The sequence below is a fragment of the Rhipicephalus sanguineus genome, chromosome 8, assembly GCF_013339695.2.
Source record: "Rhipicephalus sanguineus isolate Rsan-2018 chromosome 8, BIME_Rsan_1.4, whole genome shotgun sequence".
In the NCBI taxonomy this organism is placed as follows: Eukaryota; Metazoa; Arthropoda; class Arachnida; order Ixodida; family Ixodidae; genus Rhipicephalus; species Rhipicephalus sanguineus.
Window position 1 is genome coordinate 44,044,651 of NC_051183.1, and position 20,016 is coordinate 44,064,666.

The 20,016-nt window shown below is 45.0% G+C and overlaps 1 protein-coding gene across 2 annotated transcripts in view; it reads right to left on the reverse strand.

Annotated features, from left to right (window-relative positions):
- The window catches only part of LOC125759410 (protein sidekick-1-like), a 31,476-nt gene that overhangs the window by 7,506 nt on the left and 3,954 nt on the right, over positions 1-20,016 (reverse strand). For both annotated transcript variants that reach the window (XM_049418138.1, XM_049418139.1), the window contains exons 2-5: positions 5,177-5,504; positions 3,594-3,911; positions 2,302-2,637; positions 1,177-1,521 (exon numbers count right to left, since the gene is read on the reverse strand). In XM_049418138.1, coding sequence (XP_049274095.1) covers positions 1,177-1,521; positions 2,302-2,637; positions 3,594-3,911; positions 5,177-5,504 — 1,327 coding nt within the window. The remainder of the gene's footprint in view (positions 1-1,176; positions 1,522-2,301; positions 2,638-3,593; positions 3,912-5,176; positions 5,505-20,016) is intronic.

A 20,016-nucleotide genomic window follows, 5' to 3' on the forward strand; every position in this document is an offset into this window, starting at 1 on the left:
TCCTACAAAGTTGAATTGTTTGTACCATGATCCATGAGTGTGCCGAGGGGTTGAACGCAAGTTTACTATTACTACCGCTGAACTGACCGCACCTGAGCAAATTATATTTTGTCATCAAATCCTTTGTAGCATAGAACTACAAAAAGGAATATTCTTTCGAAATGAAAGCCTGCTAAGTGGTAAAGAGATTTTTATACGAATGCAAATCAGTGGACATCCCGAACCACACGGGCAATGAATACGGGAATTAATTTGAACAGAATTCGGCTAAATGTCTAAAGGTGCACTAAGGTAAAGAAATGGCCATCCGCTTCTTTGTTGCTTTGTTTACGATTTAAATGTAAACATTTCGACAGAAGTCTGTCTGGCTGTGTGGAAGAATTAAGAAGAGGATTTTGAAATACCTCCAGCCACAAATTCTTGGAGGAGACCCGACGTTTTTTTGTGACTTCGTGCCACAAACAAGCCTATGAAAATGTCTCCTTTTCATGTACATTCGCCCCTTTGTAGGCTGCCGCTGAAATGATTTACCGCATCCGCTGATCACACTACATTTAGTCAGTTTAAACAAATACCAGCCGCGTCTTTTTGTATGTTTACGACTATGGCACCAGTGACATCGTTGGTACTTTCACACGCCGAAGTAATTATATTGCTTTGATATTGCTTTGCAACATCATGTTATAAAGCTAAATCTCTTTATAAGAGTCCCGCAGCTGGAAGTAGTTCTTATACCTTATATCAGGTGTCTCTTATAAGCAGGGTACCACGTTCTCATTTTCTGATCAACGCCTATTTCGATGTTGGCCACAGTGGTGTCTCTTAAATCAATGTCTCTTAGAAAGCGGTTCAAATGTATCACAATACACTATTCCACGATTTGAAGTTCGTTCCAGAGGTGTCCTCGTAAGGAGAGACAGTTACGAGTCGGCACTTTTCTCTTCTTATTTCCTTTCATAACCGCTTAGTAGATGGGATTGTGTAAAGGATTTTTACGACTCCTACTTTATTCCATCTAGCAACAGCGTCGTGCCTGTTGCGAATAGCTTTACAGACAAACCACGCCCACATATATTTCATAGTCACGCCGTGGAGTCGGCGATAATGCACTTGAACGGCCGCAGTAGGAAAACTAGTTGAGGAGCAACAAAAGGAGAATTCAGATAGCGGACTCACCTTCTGCGAGCGTCTTGAAGCAACCAGAGACTGGATCACCAAGAAAGACTTCATCACTTCCATTTGCGTAAATAGCCCGCACTGTCACCAATAACACACTCCATGGCGGCAAACTATTCATGTTTGTTGTGGGTTGGCTTGTTTTCACAGTGGCTTGGCTGCTATCCTGGCACAGTGCGCTCGCGGAGACGTTCGAGGGGCACTGCTGCTCAGTCCCGACACACCACGTTACATTGTACGAAGCGGGTCGAAGTTCCTGGTAACCGTCTTGACGGAACATCCACAGCACTCTGGCATTCCTGCTGGTAATGTCTTGGGCACGGAGGCCTGTGATGATACCAGGAGCTACGCAAGAAATATATATATTTTATGGGACTCTTATTTAACGTCTCACATTTGCGAGTTTTTTTTAATAATAATAAAAAAAACTGACAGTCCTTTCAGCGAAAACTAAAAAGAGCACAAATGCAAGCCTATGCTCTCAAGAGACGCTCGCTAAATAACTTTTACTTTCTCAGCCGAAACCATTCCCGCCTCCCCCCTCCACCCTCCTCCCACTTGAACTCCTCAAACTTTCCACACCTTCCGTGGTGTTGCCCTACTTCAACGATCGGCCCACCTGTAACCAAGCGACGATGTAATTGGATGACGTCGTTACTGACATCACGCGATGTAGTTTTCATACAGTTTGCTCTTTCAACGGCGGACGAGAATTTTGCGGTTGAGGAGACACAAAAAGTTGCCTGAACAGATACTGCCTTCATCAACCGGCAAATTGCTTTGCTGGAGAAGTACCTTTCTTAATAACGTTGATTGGTAAGGGCATATGAGGGCGCTGTTGGTGCCCCACATTATCATTACTATCGAAATAAGTTGCGTGAACCGCGCGCTCATCTGGTGACAGATTTGCTTCATCGGATGCTGGGCAGTCTTGAACCTGGATTTGGGCAGTAAAGCTCGTGTTTCGTGAGCCAAATTTGGTGTTCGTGGAGACAGAGGTGAGTATTATTTTTGCGTACTGGTAAATGATAGCTTTGCAATATTATATACCGCTTTTGACTGAATGCACCCTGCTCGACTGTGATATGGTCCATAATCTTGAGAAAGAATGCGTTTAACTCTTACCGGGTGTTTTAAAGCAGTCCACAGTCTCTTTCGATGTTGTTACAATTCCACTTGGGTATCGCCTTGTTGTGGCTACTCCAACAACAACCGCACTCTTCGGCTTCAAACGAAGTATGTTGTAGCTGCTCCGTTTCAGTCCACCCTCCGAAACAATGCTGCTGCAGTTGCCGGGGAATAACTCCTTGTTTTCAGGACAACGTTCTTCATCTTCGTTGAGGCAGTAGCGGACCTCGTAGTCATCCAGTGACGCGTTGAAAGAAGCCTGCTGTGCCCATTGCACTTGAAGGCTATCCAATCCGTGTAGGGAAACTTTTAAGGCTTTGATGCTTTCAGGTTCTGAAATACATGAAAATATTCTCACTTTCTGCAGTAGATATCAACCGACTGCTCTAGTAGAGTTGGTATTAAAATACACACCGCTCCTATTCTCGATTTTACACTGCCTTCTAAAAGTTAGAGCTTTGCTGAATGGCCAAAATTTGAGCACGCGTCAGTCTTTACAATGACTTAAGCGACACCTAGACAGTGGTGCTGCAAAACTGAGGCCGATCATACCTAGAAAAGGAATACGAGTTATGTGAAAATGGATGCTGCATCCAATCGCTTGGAAATTATTGCAAAAAAAAAGGAAAAAAAAACATTGTTTATCCAGAACCTAATCTGTGCCCAGAATTTGCGGATTCCTGTGGTCAGAAATAATTTCCTGCAGTTAGCGTGGATATTTCCGCGCTAGAGAACGCTCTGTTTATGCCCCCAATTGCCCATTAGAAGCATGCACTCCAAAATATTTCATTCAAATTGAGTGTTGCTCGGAGACTCTGTTGCTATGCAAGTAAGCAACTTCAGCCGAGGTTATCTTATTGATGTTAAAAAACTGGGCGTGCGAACACGGACACAAGAGACGTCAAGACAACACAAACAGGTTGAAAGAAGCCAGTGGCGCCGGTTTGTGTTGTCTTGACTTCTCTGTTGTCCGTGTTTGCACGCCTAATCTTTGACACGAATACGTAGCAACTAGCTCAGCTCTCCGTTAATTTAAATACCTTATTGAGTCCGCTTAGATCAGGACTCTTGAGCTAGCGCTATACCTTCTTGTTTTTTCGACATAAAAAGAACTACAAGAAACACTGTCGTATGATGCTGAGTACTGCCAAAAACAAAAAAAAAAAAACCTGATGAGATTACGTGTCTCTGTCGTTTAAACAACGAATAGGTATAACATAACTGGTGAATAATAAATAAATCAGAATCGCGTCGCTTTGAACAAATAAGAACGCTTGGGAAATTCATACCTCCGGGGGGTATCTCAATGCACCTAAAAGAAGAGCTTCCCTTGAACCCCAGAGGCGACACCCGTAGCCTCAAGCTTGTAGCCGGGCTCAACTCTTCTATGAATGTATTCGTGTGCGTCACGTTCCGATCTCTAGATTGGGGACCATTCTCGAAGCAGGTCGTATCAGATGAGCAGTTGGCGTCTTCTGTGCACCAAGTCACGCTAAAGCTGCCCACTTGTAGCCCGTAGGGATGATGAACTCTCCATGATACGAACGCTGTGGATAGGTTCACCAACGTGATGTTCGGATCGGTGACTGATACGATGTCTTTGGTTACTGCGAGAACAAAATGCCCCACTTATTTTTTCGTTGTTTTCAGTTGTGAAAGGCAAGACAAGCGCGATATTACAGCCTCATTTAATTCTGTAGATTCATTAGTACCAATTAATTGCAGCGCCAGATCCCTTAGTGCCCGCTCATAATAATTGCCAGCAAACTAGGACTTTGAAATTTGTTAATATTCTTTTCTCTTTCATGTCTAAATATCCTCACTCATTTCAAACACACTGTGTGGCGGCAGAGCAATGAATCTAGAGGAGGGAATGCCAAACCTCAAACGAGCGGTGCCGTGAATATTGAGGGTAAAGCATTTTCCTGTGACCCTGAACGCTATTACAAAGACATGTTTTAATACTGAAACCTAATTCGAATACCTTGTCAGCTACCTGCATTCAAAAAAACTTTTAAAATTGTATTTCTTACATGTATATCTCTAAATTTTTATGTATGGATCCAAAATAGCTTGGTGCTAAGGATCCAGATGCTTCTGATGCATTCATCGAGTCTTGTATCACATTAGCAAATAAAATTTTAAATTCAGTTCAATTCAATTGCAATCAAGCAATTGGAGATTTCTAATGTAGCAAATGTAGCAATGTGGAGATTTCTCTCTAGTTTTCCTAAGGCAGTGTTGTTTTTTGTGAGAACCCGGAAAATGGGTGCAATTCCTTTTGTTTGTCTGCTTAGTGCGAGGATCTGAAGCCTTACCTTTAGATTATTAACTAGCAGTCCCTTATGCTCGCTTTATTCCGACAACCAACTTCATTGGAATGTCTGCGCCATCGTCAGGAATTGCAGATGGGCACGCATCCTGACTGCTAGCATGGTGAATTAGCCAAGACGCGCAAAATTATCAATAGCGAGAGATCCAAGCTTAGACTATCGCCATTTGTAGGAAACAAAGTAGAGTACACCAGCGAGAACCGCATAATATCCCGTCAATACCGAAAGCAATAGGCAACACCACACAAACTAACTTTGAGGCACATGTCAACACGATAAATAAAAGGTAGCGCTTAAGAGAACAATTATTAACTATAACAAAATTTGTTGCTTGGCTCGTCGGTTCATAACCTTAAATACTAGATAGCGCGGATTAGACACAGGACAGAGACACAGGATAGAGACCCAGGAAACTGAAAGAGAAGAACACAGAGAAAGCTTTCCCTTTTCCGTGTCGAATCCGCGCTTTTCAGTATTTAAAAATTATTAGCTAATAGAAAAGAAACTGCTCACGGTAGTAGGAAAACGGCATCACCCACCATCATAAATGCTGCAGTTCTTTTTCCCGCAGTTTGAGAAATGACAAATGGAAGATTCGCCCGAAGAAATTTGCTCGCTGATGTCGACCTCGACGCTGTTATCTTGATCGGCTGGTAGGGCGTCGCAGGTACGATGGCTGGAGGTGGCGTTGTCACACGTGAAGTTTTCAAAATCTTGTTCGTCTCTGAGCACTGGATAGCATATGCAGCTGGTCTCGTTCACTTGACTGGAAGATGCGGGTCTTGCCCTGTGGAAGATGATCGTAGATCCATTCCTTGTCACGTTGAGCTCCGGAAGTTCCGTGCATGTGTCGGGCAACTGCGCCACCTGCAAACATTGAGAAAAACGAGCACTACGCCTTCAAGCCAGCCACGTTCCCAAATTCTTGCTGATATTTGAATCGTTTATCACTCTCACATTCTCGGATTATATTTCTAGCAAGCGCCATCAACCTAAACGTTATGTGGAGATCAGGGGCGTTGCCGGAAATTGACAAAAATACGTTTTGGCGTGGTGGGTGCGGGGTGGGAGGGGTGTTCAAGCGCCCGATATGTATGTTCATGTGCTTTTACGTGTGCGTGTACATGTAAATTGCAGAATGTAGCAACTTCGCGCACGGGAAGAGGTTGAACTCTCCTCCCCATGGCTGCGCCAATGGCGCAGATCGAGCATGTAGGGTGACTGCGCAATTGCAATGCCTAGCGCACTAGAAATTTTATAGCGCCTAACTTGATTAGATGGCGGGAACTAAATGTGCACGGAAAACAAACGAAAAAAGGCACACTTACACACACAAAAGAAAAATGCACCTGTGGAGGTTTGTCTTTTGTCGTTCACGTTTTCCGTGTGATTTTAGTTCTGCTCAAAGTGGATTACCAACGTGCCCAAACTGCCGTATTGTTGACTGGATGGCGGCGATTTTTCCAGCTGTTGACTTTGAGGGAGTTAAAGTGCCCCAATACGCAGAAGAGAGTTTTGGCCATCAGGGCACGTATCTACCGAGTGCTGTTACATAACAAGTTTTCTTAAGCGAAACTTTGTGTCAATCCTGATGATGGAGATATTTCTGAAGGCATATATAATCACAGAGCATTCGCGAACGAAGCCCTGTATGTATTTGGCCATTTTCACACAGTCCAACTATATGACGCCACTAATAATAACTGTTGGGGTTTGACGTCGCGAAATTCCGATACGATTATGAGGGACGCCGTGGTGGAGGGCTCCGGAAACTTCGACCACCTGGGGTCCCTTAACGTGAACCTAACTCTAAGTACAGTGGCGTCTAGCATTCCGCCTCCATGGAAATGCGGCCGTCACGGCCGGGATTCGATCCAGCGACCTTCGGGTCAGCAGTCGAACACCATAACCACTAGACCATCGTGGCGGGTTATATGATGCTTCTGGAGGTCCGACATGGACATTGGCAAATGAGGGCGTTCTGGCAGCCAAACACTACGGGAAATAAAGCACGGGCTTACGGTGAGCTGTAAAGCCGTGGATGATTAGCGGTTATGGCGTTGCAGTTTGAAGCACATAGGTGTGGCTTCCATTATTGACCAGGGCGACCGCATTTCTGTCGAGGTGAAATAGAAAAGCGGTCTTATAGTTACAGCTTTGTACACTGTAAGTAGGTCAAAGTTAATCAATAATACTACACCACAGTGTGCCTCGTAATCATATTGTTCCTTTTTTTGCAACTGAAGCACCAAAATGTAAGTTTTAATGACTATATGTACTGGGAGTTAAACATCATTACAAACTGTACAACATATGTATCAGTATTGAAGAAGCGCCCTTTCTAAGGTGATGATTAAATTGATGTTCATTGGTGGAAAGCAACGAGAAATATGAAAACAGGGACGTCAACCATACACACGTACGGTTTGCTACTCTACATAGAAGGAAAGAGGCTAAATGAATGTGTTCGTGCTTTAAGTTCTACATGCATGGAAGCAAGCAAGTCGACAAAAGAAACCTCTATTTATGTTGCTTATTACAACAATTGTTTTCCGGCTCAATGCGGGGAATGAAACGTCGTGTTTTCTTGTCCAATATATTCGAAGTCCTAGTACACTACGCGTCCATGCGTCTCAGTGCCCGCCGCCCTTTTAGCCTATTAGCACACTTATACACATGATGATTCTTATACTAATCATTCACGCGAAGGAGCGATTGAGCTCATAAAGTTCCATAAAGGTTTGTACTGCCTTATCACTTCATTTCTTATTTTATTAAATCGAACCTCTTCTCATTGTCCTCAGTATACTAGGGCATCCGAGAGCCTGCGCATTGTGATCACACCGAGGGTTTCCCGCGCATCGCGCCATGTACGGGAAAAGCGCCTGGCCGGTGTCGACTGACTATGGCGATGGAATGCACGGCACGCTCGCTCCAGCTGTACGCGGTTCATGTAAAAAAAAAAAACAGCGTTTGCGATGGCTTTAAAACAACACGCGAGCTTGTAATACTTGGACGCTTTACAAACTGCGGTGTAATAAAATCTGGTTGTTTGGTCGCCGCAGCTCTATGTGTAAAAGAAAAAAAAGGGAATAGCGATCGTGTGTGTGGCTTTGCCTTTGCTGCTTTTTCAAAAATGCTACGTTTTTAACAGCGGCGCTGCTCAGTCTGGAAGAAATCCATCAGGTATAACGCTGAAACCACCACGCGGAGATATGACTTCACTGCGTTGCCTAGCAACCACTCGGCGTAGCAACGCGCTAGAGGAAGGAAAGTAGGAGGAGTGGAGAAATGGACAGGAGGAGGAGAAGAAATACAGGAAACAAAATAAAGTTTCTTGGCAAGGCGACATTTGGACCCGCGTACCCACGGTTCGAAGGCGACCGTCGTAACCACTCGGCTATCTAGGCACGCTAACGGAACAAGCATTTATGGGAACCATCTAATTGCTTTGCTACGGCCTACAGAACGAGATAAAAATAAAGAGAACCAGATGATTGTATAGTATAGTATAGCAAATGGGTAAACAAGGGAAGTGCGGGTGAGGAGGAGTGATGTGAAGATGAGAAGGAAGGAATGTAGGATGGGGACATGGTAAAGCATAGCATAGCATTTATTTATTTATTTATTTATTTATTTATTTATTTATTATTTATTATTTATTTATTTATTTATTTATTTATTTATTTATTTAGTACATACTGCAGACCCTTAGGTCCAAGCAGGTGGGCAATTTCAATAGGACATGGTTGATACAGAAGTGACATAACAATTTGTTTAGGGTTGGTGTGAGATACAGTCATAGTAAATACAATTGTGTAGTATAGTATAGTATAGTATTACAAGGGGGTGGGAAAGGAAAGTGACGGTGAGGGGGTGGCATGTTACGGTAAAGAGGAGGGAATGGAGGGGAGAGGGTAAAGTATAGCATAGTCTTGTATAGTATAGTAAAGCAAGAAGTGGCGGCAAAAGGAAGTGAGGGTGAGGAGGATGGAAACGAGGAAGGTAACGCCACCTAATCCGCTGTTTCCTCAGTATTCGCACGACTACTGCGTAGATGCCCCAATTTTTTTTTTAACCTTCTAAACACGAACGTTGAGCATTCCTTGGTATCGACGTATTAGATGCTGGAATCGATGTTCAAAGATGGTCGATTTATATTTTCAAAGCAAATTGTTTTAGCAAAATATCCGTGAAAAAAATTGGCCGCGTATCTGCGTGCATCGCTGCAAATGTCGTCTAAAGACGATAGAAGAGGCGCTGCGTGAGATATGGACGCCATCTGGCAATACGACGGGAAACATGAGTGCTGTGTTGCGGGCTGGTAATCCCGGCGCAGCAGCAGGCGAAGACCGGCGGTGACCAACGCGACCGGCGGGGACGCCAGCCAGCCCGAACATGGCGCGAAGCGCTGAAGCAGAAGAAACGTCCGCTCTAAACGAATACTCTCCACACGCTCTTTTATTTACACGTCGCCTGGGTAAAACAGGAATGCCAGAGCGGCGCCCCATGGCATTCGTACAGTGCAATACAGAACCGAAACCGAAACACAACAAAGAGCTCGTGCAGAGGGCACGGACGAAGGCAAGTTTCAGCGCAGTCGCATTTTCAGCGCAGCTTAAGAAACTAGGGTCTTTAGGATTACGTATGTTTGCATATTCTAATAAAGGAATACACCACCTAATACTTACCTAGTGATGTTGCGCCTCAGATATGCGTAGTGTTTGCTTTCTGATCGACAATGTACACAAGTATGAACCTAGTCAGCCGTTCAAGATGGCTGGCCCTTGGGCAAGTGGTTCAACTTTGGCCGAGTGGCTTAATCGAGTGACGTGCTGACAAACAGAAAGACAGAACAAAATTTCTCCGTTTAAGTCTCCCAAGAAAGACTATCGTCTTTAATATAAACGAGGCGGCTTTTTACAGCCGCTTCTATTCTGCCAGTATGCTATACTTGAAGGACACTACGGTACAGAACACTGCCGCCGTTTAACAGGCCTGTGTTTTAGATGCGAAGCATCTTATGGCGGAGTTCAAACCGGTGGTGGTGGTGTGGTGTGCGGCGTGACCACCCTTACTGCGCATCCGCGAACCCTCTCCACACACCTCCTCTCCCACTTCCTCTCCAACTGCGCCATCAACACATTTCAATGCGGCAAAATTAGACAGCTACGATCGGGTAGTCGGTAGATTGACATGAATATATATACAGCAGCAGTCAGTTGTTACATTATAAGGGCACTGATAATGACGACGTTGGTAAAATGTACAAATGTCAATTAAATTTTGTAGAACAGTAGCATCTCGTATTTTTTTCTGCATCGCAGTGGCTCGAATTGAGCCTCCATAGCTGTGTGTGCTTTTCTTAAGTCTTCAAGTCCCATCGAGGCTTCCGCGAGCAGACGCGACACTTTTGTGTAGGCTGTGGTTGTGCGTTGCGTTTATCAACGCTTATGCTTTCCGCATTGGGATGGCCGACACCGCAGCCTGTGACCACTGTGGCAACGCAGAAACAATTGGACATATTTTTTGCGACTGTCGTCAGTACAGAGCACAGCGACTATCTCTTTGCAATGCGCTGAACCAGTTGGATTGCCGACCTTTGTCGGAGGAAAAATTCTACGCCATCGACAAGACGCAACGTCGCAGAAGAAGGCCGAGCAAGCGCTGCTGCGCTTCTTGCGATCGACCCGCCTTTCTGAACGACTGTAACCAGAACGCTCTTCCTGTGTGTGTTGTTTTTTATGTTGCGTGTGTGTATGTGCCTTTCTATTTTTTCCCCCTACACACCCTTTCTTGCCCATATTTCCCCACTCCAGTGCTGGGTAGCAAGCCAGATGCTGATATCTGGTTAACCTCCCGGCCTTCCATGTTTCATCTCTCTCTCTCTTCCTATCACACCACCAGTCACCGTACCTCAAGTAATGCAGGTGAGCTTATGCATAAGCATCAGTGCGTAACAAAAACAAAAAAAAAAAAAAAAACAGTGACATTCACCGCACTCCGGTTGCACGCTGTCTACCGGGACGCAAGGTCACTAACCCTGCGGCAGGATTTCCTAAGCGCGAAACGGGAGTCCGCAGAACACACGGAAAAATGGCTGTTACCGCTGAGATACGCGGTAAGCAGTCGTAAAAGCAACATATAGAGTGGACACGGCGGGATGTTATGGGCCCATAAGCAGAGGAACGTGAGCGCTGCCGAAAGCTCGTTGGTGTGAGAAAGAAAACAACACGAGGCCATTCTAGACATAGCGCCACATGCAGTCTCCAGGTACTTGTTTTCTTAAGGCTGCCACAACGTGGAAGTCGGGGTAGTCTCAACACATCTCTGTAACTGAGAGCAGTCTTAAAGGGACACCAAAGAGAAACAATGAATTGGTTTAGATTGATCAAGTGTGCTCGGAAAACTCTTGTGTAGTTTATTTCACCACCATAGGTTTATTATTAGAGGAGAAAACCAACTTCAAAGTTTCATTTTTAAATTTCGCGGCGAACTTTGTAATTCGTGACGTAAAAGGTTTCAAAGAGCATTTAACGTATTTTGGCGCCACTGTCTCGACGAAATTTCCACAAACTCGTTATGTCAAGTATCTGGCCCCCCTGAGGACACTGTACTTCGATTTAACCAATTAGGAACCACGTAGGCCCAAGCAGGCGCCGTCTAAAATATGTGGCGTCACAGCAAATGGTGCGAGAATTCAAAGGTGGCGTCGCCACCTGTATTTTCTTTTTGCGCGTTTTCTCGCTTATTAAGCCTTCTCGCAGCAAGCGCGGTGTTTTTGGTATCGTGGAAGCCTCCTTTACTAATGCGAGAAAAATCGTTTTGCTCTTTAGTGTCCCGGGATCCCTTCTTTAATACCGAGTTTCGGAATCATATTCAAAGAGCCGGCACCAACGCCATTACCACAACCGTCTTCATTCAATTCTGCGCGATCTCATGGCAGAACGGGGCCGGTGTTGTCTTAAAGTTTGATCAGTGCCTTTATATACATAAACAAGCTCTCAGGACACATTTTAACTGTAAGCTTCAATTGGAGATGTGTATCCAATTCACTTCGACATATTTTCAACCGAAACGAACGTCGTTTTCCCCTGGACTCTGGCATATCGAGAAATGTGGGATGACCGCCCCATCTGGTGTCTGATCCTTCAAATATTCTAAAACCACTTGGGTGCGGTTAGAGGCCCCATCGATATACGGGGAAAGGGGTGTGTGCTGCTTCTGTTCGCAACGTTCCATAAGTGGATTTTCGGTATGCGTCATAGAACTAAATTGTCGGTAAAACAGGGAGTAGGACTATCTTCCGACGCGAAGTACTACAAAGAAATAGCCATGTAAAATGCAATAAAGGCGAAATGCATATTACAACATTATGTATTTAATAAGTGTATAGTTTGTGTTAAGCCTACCGCAATTACTCATGTAGACACCACAATTCGTTTATGTTCGCTAACTCTAGCCTAGTGTTAATTATCTACTCTATAATTATTATTCCAGGCAACACGAATGTACTGCCAGGCTTCCGCCCTGCCAAAGTGAATAGTTCGTGCACAGCGACGGTTCCCGTTAGAGAAATATCTCGCGAACTTTTTATTACTACACGAGAATAATACATTGAAAAAGAAGTAATAGGTATATGCGAGCCCATGCGACAAATCCTTCGTAAGGAAGGTGGCCTGGAAAATATTTTCTAAAGAATGCAATATGTGAGGCAAAAAACTACCTGCTAAAGCACAGGAAGTTGCAATACCTCCATCACCGGCGATATCCACAAAAGTATGTTACCGAAACAATGTAATCGCATGTAGCGGCCGTTCATTGACATGGAGTAGAAGCTGAAACAAACGCACTCTATCTCTACGCTCCCACGTCTGTTCTTTATCAGAAATAGTCATTCAGACTCTAATTTTACGAAGCCTGTCGATAAGGTTCATCCCGTTCATGCATTTCTTATAATAATAATATCTCGGGTTTAACATCCCACAACCACGATATGATTATGAGAGACGCCGTAGTGGAGGGCTCCGGAAATTTCGACCACCTGGGGTTTTCTAACGTGCACCTAAATCTAAGCACACGGGCCTCAAACATTTTCGCCTCCATCGAAAATGCAGCCGCCGCGGCCGGGATTCGATCCCGCGACCTTCGGGCCAGCAGTCGAGTGCCATAACCACTAGACCACCGTGGCGGGGCCGTTCTTGCATTTCTTGTGGAATGTCTTGTGATCGCACAAAACATTGCACAGTATAAATCCCAAATTACGCTAATAACTCGTTTGTATATATATATATATTTTCAAAAACAAACCAGCAGTCCTACAGGTTACGTAACGCCTAGAACGACTATGCTTATTGCCTGGCTAATCAGAAATTGTCTGGAGTCAACATGGTATGTCAGAGCACAGCCCACTGACTGCATTTTTCAAACACCATTACGTCCTCTATCCGGCATGATGCCACCTCACTGACAACACGCAATTTAAATCTCACTTTTTTTCACGTGTCTTGAAGGTCTCCACACATGAATTATCGTACTATGTGTATATATGCTCTGTAATATAGGTACCAAAAATATTCCAGCTGTGACGACATGGGCAGCGAGAGTAATCCACAAGACACGATAGAATGCGTGCAGGTTTCGTCGTTCGCATCGGCTACAGATGCACAAAAAGCTAACGGCGTTCTTCATGTTTCTATTAAAAAGTTTTACGATGCAGTGTGATTGTCCGTGAGCGTACGCTTATAAAGACGCACAAGAAAACTGCGTAGTGTTCCTAACCGGCATGCAATCAGTAACTATCATCATGTCCTCCCCGTCAAAAATAGCAGCACTAATTTGGTAGTCAAGCTAATCACTAATAATGTGAAGCGCGCTTACTAAACAGCGACGAAGCGGGGTTTTTATTATTGATTCAACATGAATAAGGAAATGCGAATATTGCAACTATTCAGCTATAATACCAGCTTATCAGCACCACATGTAAAATACATAAGAATGGTGTCATGACAAATAGCTTCCTCATGCGCGGCCTTCTTTTATGCTCCTTTTGTATATGTAATTATGATCTTGAAGAATCAGTGTGAGTTCCTAATTACCATTTATGCTGTTTCCTCATCAATATCCTGAACGACAATAAGTTGAGGAAAGCGCGGCCTTCTTAAATGCAAGCGCGTGGTTCAATGCTTCACCATGGCGGCAGTATTTAAGATGGAGGAGAAATAAAATGAAACACATGAAGCACATACATTAAGGTAACCACAGGAGGGCACAATTAGCCTGGTGCCACCCATTTCGGAATACCTCCTAAAATTGCCTAAGCATTAGGACCCCATGGCGTAGCTTTTAGAACAAATATAACTAAAAGTAATAAGAATGTGGCGCCACAGTACGTCGTACATATCCACGCGTTCCGGGCAAATGTGCGACCACACTGTTTTGCGAACTACTATAAGACGAGATAGCATGGACAGTAATTCGGATGGGCAGTATAGTTGTTGCGTGCCATAAAAGGTGTTGTTATTGCACGGGACTATACAATAAAGCACTATGGCATCTACTAAAGAGTCCCTCATACTCATACGCCCATGTTGCCTTTCATAAAATAAGATGGCGTCATTGCTTGAACCTCGAAGGAATTGCATGTTAGCACATTATGGCTGCAAATAGCTACAGCTCGCTCCACTGGAAATTTTCCGCTTCACTTTCCAGCACCTTCTGTTTGCGATCGTGCAATACGCGTCATTTAAGTGTGAAGGGGCTCACATTCAGACGTCATGCATATTTTTGTCTAGTCTTGTTTAACCTATGCGTGTTCGGGGTTGTATTGAGCTTTCAGCTGTAGGACGTTCTGGTGTGTTCGTAGTAATTTCAGACAGTAGGCGTTTTTTTTTTCAAATCTAACACTTAAATAGCCCCATGACATTTCGTTTGAAATACATTTAGAAATATTTTCGTTGCTTTTTTTTATTAGTGGAAACGAAAACGTCAACTGTAATTATAAATTTAGTAGTTGCTTTCCAACGCCCTTTTCTCTTTTTGCGAGCAATCGAGCGGTAATGCTACTGACCCTTTTGCAGTGTAGCAAACGGAAAGCTGGGATATGTAATTGATCTCTTTGAGTCTCCCCTGTATTACGTATTGCGCGTATTGTGTGAAGTCACGCAAGATTATTCCGAAATACCGTTTTGCAAATTGGACTTTACATGGTCAAATTCATGCCTGTGCACTTCTAACGGTTACTAACTTAATTCTTAACCTCAAGCTAGTATGTCGCAAAGAATGCAGTAGAAGCCATGTATGGAGCTATGCAAACTCGAAAACAACAAAAAAAAACAAATAAGAAGTAATGGTTTTAAAAGTAGGTGTCAATACCACGTGAAATACGAGTTCGTCACATCATGCTGCGGAACGTATCCATGTCACTGTCTTCTCTTTTTTATACAATGTTTCATACCAGAGTGACACTTCAAATTCTGGTACTTTCCTTCTGCGCTGAATTCCGATATGAGTAAGCATATATAAGGCTGGTAACCGCTGGGCAATCGTCGCTGTTGACCATCTAACGCGATACGCCGAAACCGCCGCCCTCCCAGCGGCTACAGCGCGCGACGTTGCCTCCTTCCTGCTACACCGATTCATGCTGCGTCACGGTCCACCCCAGGAGCTTCTCAGCGATCGAGGCCGTGTCTTCTTGTCGAAAGTCGTCGAAGCCATTCTCAAAGAGTACCATGCTGTTCACCGCAAAACTACTGCTTACCACCCGCAGACGAATGGCCTAACCGAACGCTTTAACCGCACGCTCGGCGACATGCTCTCAATGTACGTCGCCGCCGATCACACAAATTGGGATGTCATTCTGCCCTTCGTCACCTACGCCTATAATACCGCCCCTCAAAGCACAACTGGGGTTTTCACCCTTCTTATTATTGTACGGAAGGCACGCGTCGCACACCATCGACACGATACTCCCATACAAGCCGGATTCAACTGAGTGTGCGCCGATTTCTGACACAGCCAGGCTTGCGGAAGAGTGTCGCGAGCTTGCCAAGACTTTTACAGCGCAGGAACAAGAGCGGCAGAAGAGCATTCGCGGTGGCACCACCACTTCTGAGTCCACGTTCCTCCCTGGAGCACTCGTATGGCTCTCGGTCCCTACCACTGCAACTGGCCTCTCTTCAAAACTACTGCCGAAATACGAAGGCCCCTATCGGGTCGTCGAGCGCACATCCCCGGTCAACTACGTGATCGAACCCATCGAACCCTCTTCGGACATGCGCAGTCCAGGGCGCGACATAGTCAACGTGGAACGCCTCAAGGCCTACTATGACCCACTCATAGTGACGAGCTGTTAGGTCGCCGGACGGCTCCCTTTTCGTACCCGGGGAAATTGTAGCGAAGCCTTTGAGTTGAGTAAGGGGTTGCGCTCTCTATAGCCTTCTAGTGGGTCGTCCTCTTGGGCTCTTCCCGCTCGCGCTCTGAGCTCGTGTTCTTGCTTGACTGTCGCCATTGAGCATCGTCGCCGACTGCCGTCTAATAAACACCTCAACAGTAGTAATAAGTTGATAATAATACTAATAACCGTCGCGAGTGTCGTGGATGTCGTGCTAGCCTGGGCGTGCCCCCTTATTTTCGCTTACTATTTTTTCCTCTGTTTGAGATGTTTTCGTTTGTTTTTTGCGATTTTGTGGCTCTTGTTCGCGCAGTCCGCTTCGGCGATGACGGCAGCAGCGTCAGCTTTCTGTTATGATATCTCTCTTTGCTTTTTGGTTCGAGTATCGTTACACGCAAGGTTACCTTCGTCGCTCCTATAGCCTGCCCACCCCACCCCTTCATAAAAACAGGCTGACGATTCTGCGGTTTAGCTCATCTCCATAACCGGAGGCCGCCCAGAATCACCTGTGTACACTTGGCAGCTATTGCGTGAACAGCGAATACATAACGTGAAAACTGTGTATTGTATATGAAGAAGAGAGCCTTCTGTGTGTAGATAGATATAAAGCGTCAGCGTTGAAGCCTCTATACGGCTCGTACAACAACCCGCACTGTGACACTATAACTAGAGTGATTTGCTAATGATGACGTAATCCATGTTGCAGCGATGGCGTAGTGGTAGAGCATCAGCTTCGCATGCAAGAGGTCCGTGTTCGAATCCCGGTACCGGACAATTCCCAACCGGATTAAAAAAAAAAAATCCGCGTGATGAAGGAATTGTGAAAAAAAGGCCTGGGGTGCAGCCTCACTGGCGACCACAGCCAGCAATGCACTCCCTCACCAGAGCAGGATTGGCCACCCTGGTGTAGTACTTGGCCACTACCTCCACATGAATACACCAATTAACCCTCGGCCCTCAGTCCCCAGCGGCTGCGAAGCAACTGACCAAGGCGGCGGTCAGACCTGCGACGCAGCAGAGGGTGCTAAGAATCTCTGGTACGGAAGGCCGCCATTAGAACCTGAATTTGGCTACGTATAACGCTAGAACTTTACCTAGTGAGGCGAGTCTAGCTGTACTATTCGTGGAATTAGAGGGTGTTAATGGGATGTAATAGGGCTCAGTGAGGTTAGGAGGCCACAGGAGGCTTATACAGTGCTGAAGAACGGACACGTCCTATGCTATCGTGGCTTAGCTGACAGAAGAGAACTAGGAGTGGGGTTCCTTATTCATAAAGATATAGCTGGCAATATAGAGGAATACTATAGCATTAATGAGAGGGTGATATGTATCGTAATTAGGTTTAATAAGAGGTACAAGATGAAGGTGGTACAGGCCTACGCGCCTACATCCAGCCATGATGATCAAATAGTTGAACGCTTCTACGAAGACGTAGAATCAGCAATGAGTAAGGTAAAGACACAGTATACTGTACTGATGGCGACTTTAATGCAAAGGTAGGCAAGAAGCAGGCTGGAGATCATGCAGTGGGAATATGGCATCGGCTCTGGAAACGCCAGAGGGGAGTTACTAGTAGAGTTTGCAGAACGCAATAATTTACGCATCTTGAATACCTTCTACAGAAAACGGGCTACTCGTAAGTGGACGTGGAGGAGTCCTAATGGCGAAACTAAAAATGAAATAGACTTCATAATGTGCGGCCACCCGGGCATTGTACAGGATGTGGAAGTAGTTAACAAGATCCGATGCAGTGACCATAGAATGGTAAGATCTAGAATTCAACTTGGCGTGAGGAAGGAACGGCAGAAACTGATACGCAAGAAGCCGATTAATGAACTAGCTCTGAGAGGGAAAGTTCAGGAATTCAGAGTTTCACTTCAGAATAGGTACGCGGCTTTAACCGAGGAACCGACCTTAGCGTTGACGCAATAAATGATAATCTGACTAGTATCATCAAGGAGTGTGCAGTGGAAGTCGGGGGTACAGTCGTTAGACAGGACACTGGTAAGCTATCCCAAGGGACGAAAAACCTCATTAAGAAACGTCAAGCTATGAAAGCCTCAAATGCAACAGACAAAATAGAGCTGGCGGAGCTTTCGAAGTTAATCAATAGGCGTAAAGTAGCCGACATAAGAAAGTATAATATGGAGAGAATTGAGCATGCTCTAAAGAACGGAAGAAGCCTCAAAGCTATGAAGACAAAACTGTGCATAGGCAAAAATCAGATGTATGCAATAAGGGACAAGGAAGGCAAGGTCACAAACAATATGGATAGAATAGTTGAGGTAGCGGAAGAGTTCTACAGGGATCTGTACAGCAGCCGAGGCATTCAGGATGATAACGTAAGAAGAAGTAATAGCGCAGAGGAATCTGACATCCCACCAGTATTGACAGGAGAAGTAAAGAAAGCCCTAAAGGGAATGCAAAGAGGCAAAGCAGCTGGTGAGGATCAGGTAACATCAGACCTGTTGAAAGACGGTGGAGAGATTATGTTAGAGAAACTGGCCACCCTGTATACGAAGTGCCTCTCGACGGGGAGGATACCAGAATCTTGGAAGAATGCCAACATCATCTTGATCCATAAGAAAGGGGACGTCAAGGACCTGAAAATTACAGGCCCATAAGCTTACTGTCCGTTGTCTACAAGCTGTTTACAAAAGTAATTGCTAACAGAATTAATACAACATTAGAGTTCAATCAACCAAGGGACCAGGCAGGATTTCGTACAGGATTCTCAACAATAGACCATATTCATACTATCAATCAGGTGATAGAGAAATGCGCGGAATACAACCAACCCCTATACATAGCCTTCATAGATTACGAGAAGGCATTTGATTCGGTGGAGACATCAGCAGTCATGCAGGCACTGCGGAATCAAGGCATCGACGAAGCCTATATAAACATAATGGAAGAAATCTACAGCGGATCCACAGCCACTATAGTCCTCCATAAAGAAAGCGACAGAATCCCAATAAAGAAGGGCGTACGGCAGGGAGACACGATCTCTCCAATGTTATTCACCGCGTGTTTACAGGAGGTTTTCAGGGCCCTAGATTGGGAAGAGTTAGGGATAAGAGTTAATGGAGAGTATCTCAGTAACCTACGATTCGCTGACGACATTGCATTGATGAGTAACGCGGGAGACGAATTGCAGCTCATGATTACTGAACTGGATACGGAAAGTAGAAGAGTAGGTCTGAAAATTAATATGCATAAAACTAAAGTAATATGGAACAATCTTGGCAGAGAACATCGCTTTGCGATAGGTGGCGAGACACTGGAAGTTGTAAAGGAGTACGTCTACTTAGGACAGGTAGTAACCGCGGAGCCGAACCATGAGAGTGAAATAACTAGAAGAATAAGGATGGGTTGGGGCTCATTCGGCAAGCATTATCAAATCATGAATGGTAATCTACCACTATCCCTCAAGAGGAAGGTATATAACAGCTGCATCTTAGCGGTACTTACCTACGGAGCAGAAACCTGGAGACTTACAAAGAGGGTTCAACTTAAATTGAGGACGACGCAGCGAGCGATGGAAAGGAAAATGATGGGTGTAACCTTAAGAGACAGGAAGAGAGCAGAGTGGGTCAGGGAACAAACGGGGGTTAAGGACATCATAGTTGAAATCAAGAAGAAGAAATGGATATGTGCCGGGCACGTAGCACGTCGGCAGGATAACCGGTGGTCATTAAGGGTAACTGACTGGATTCCAAGAGATGGCAAACGCGTGAGGGGGAGACAGAAAATTAGGTGGGTAGATGAGATTAAGAAGTTTGCAGGTATTACGTGGCAGCAGAAAGCACAGGACCGGGTTGATTGGCGGAACATGGGAGAGGCCTTTGCCCTGCAGTGGGCGTAGACAGGCTGATGATGATGATGATGATATAAGTTCCCAGCAAATACTGATCAGCAACTTCGTTCACTCCAGTGGAAATGACAAGTTTCCAACGATGCAACATGACTAAAGCATGCAAACGCGAC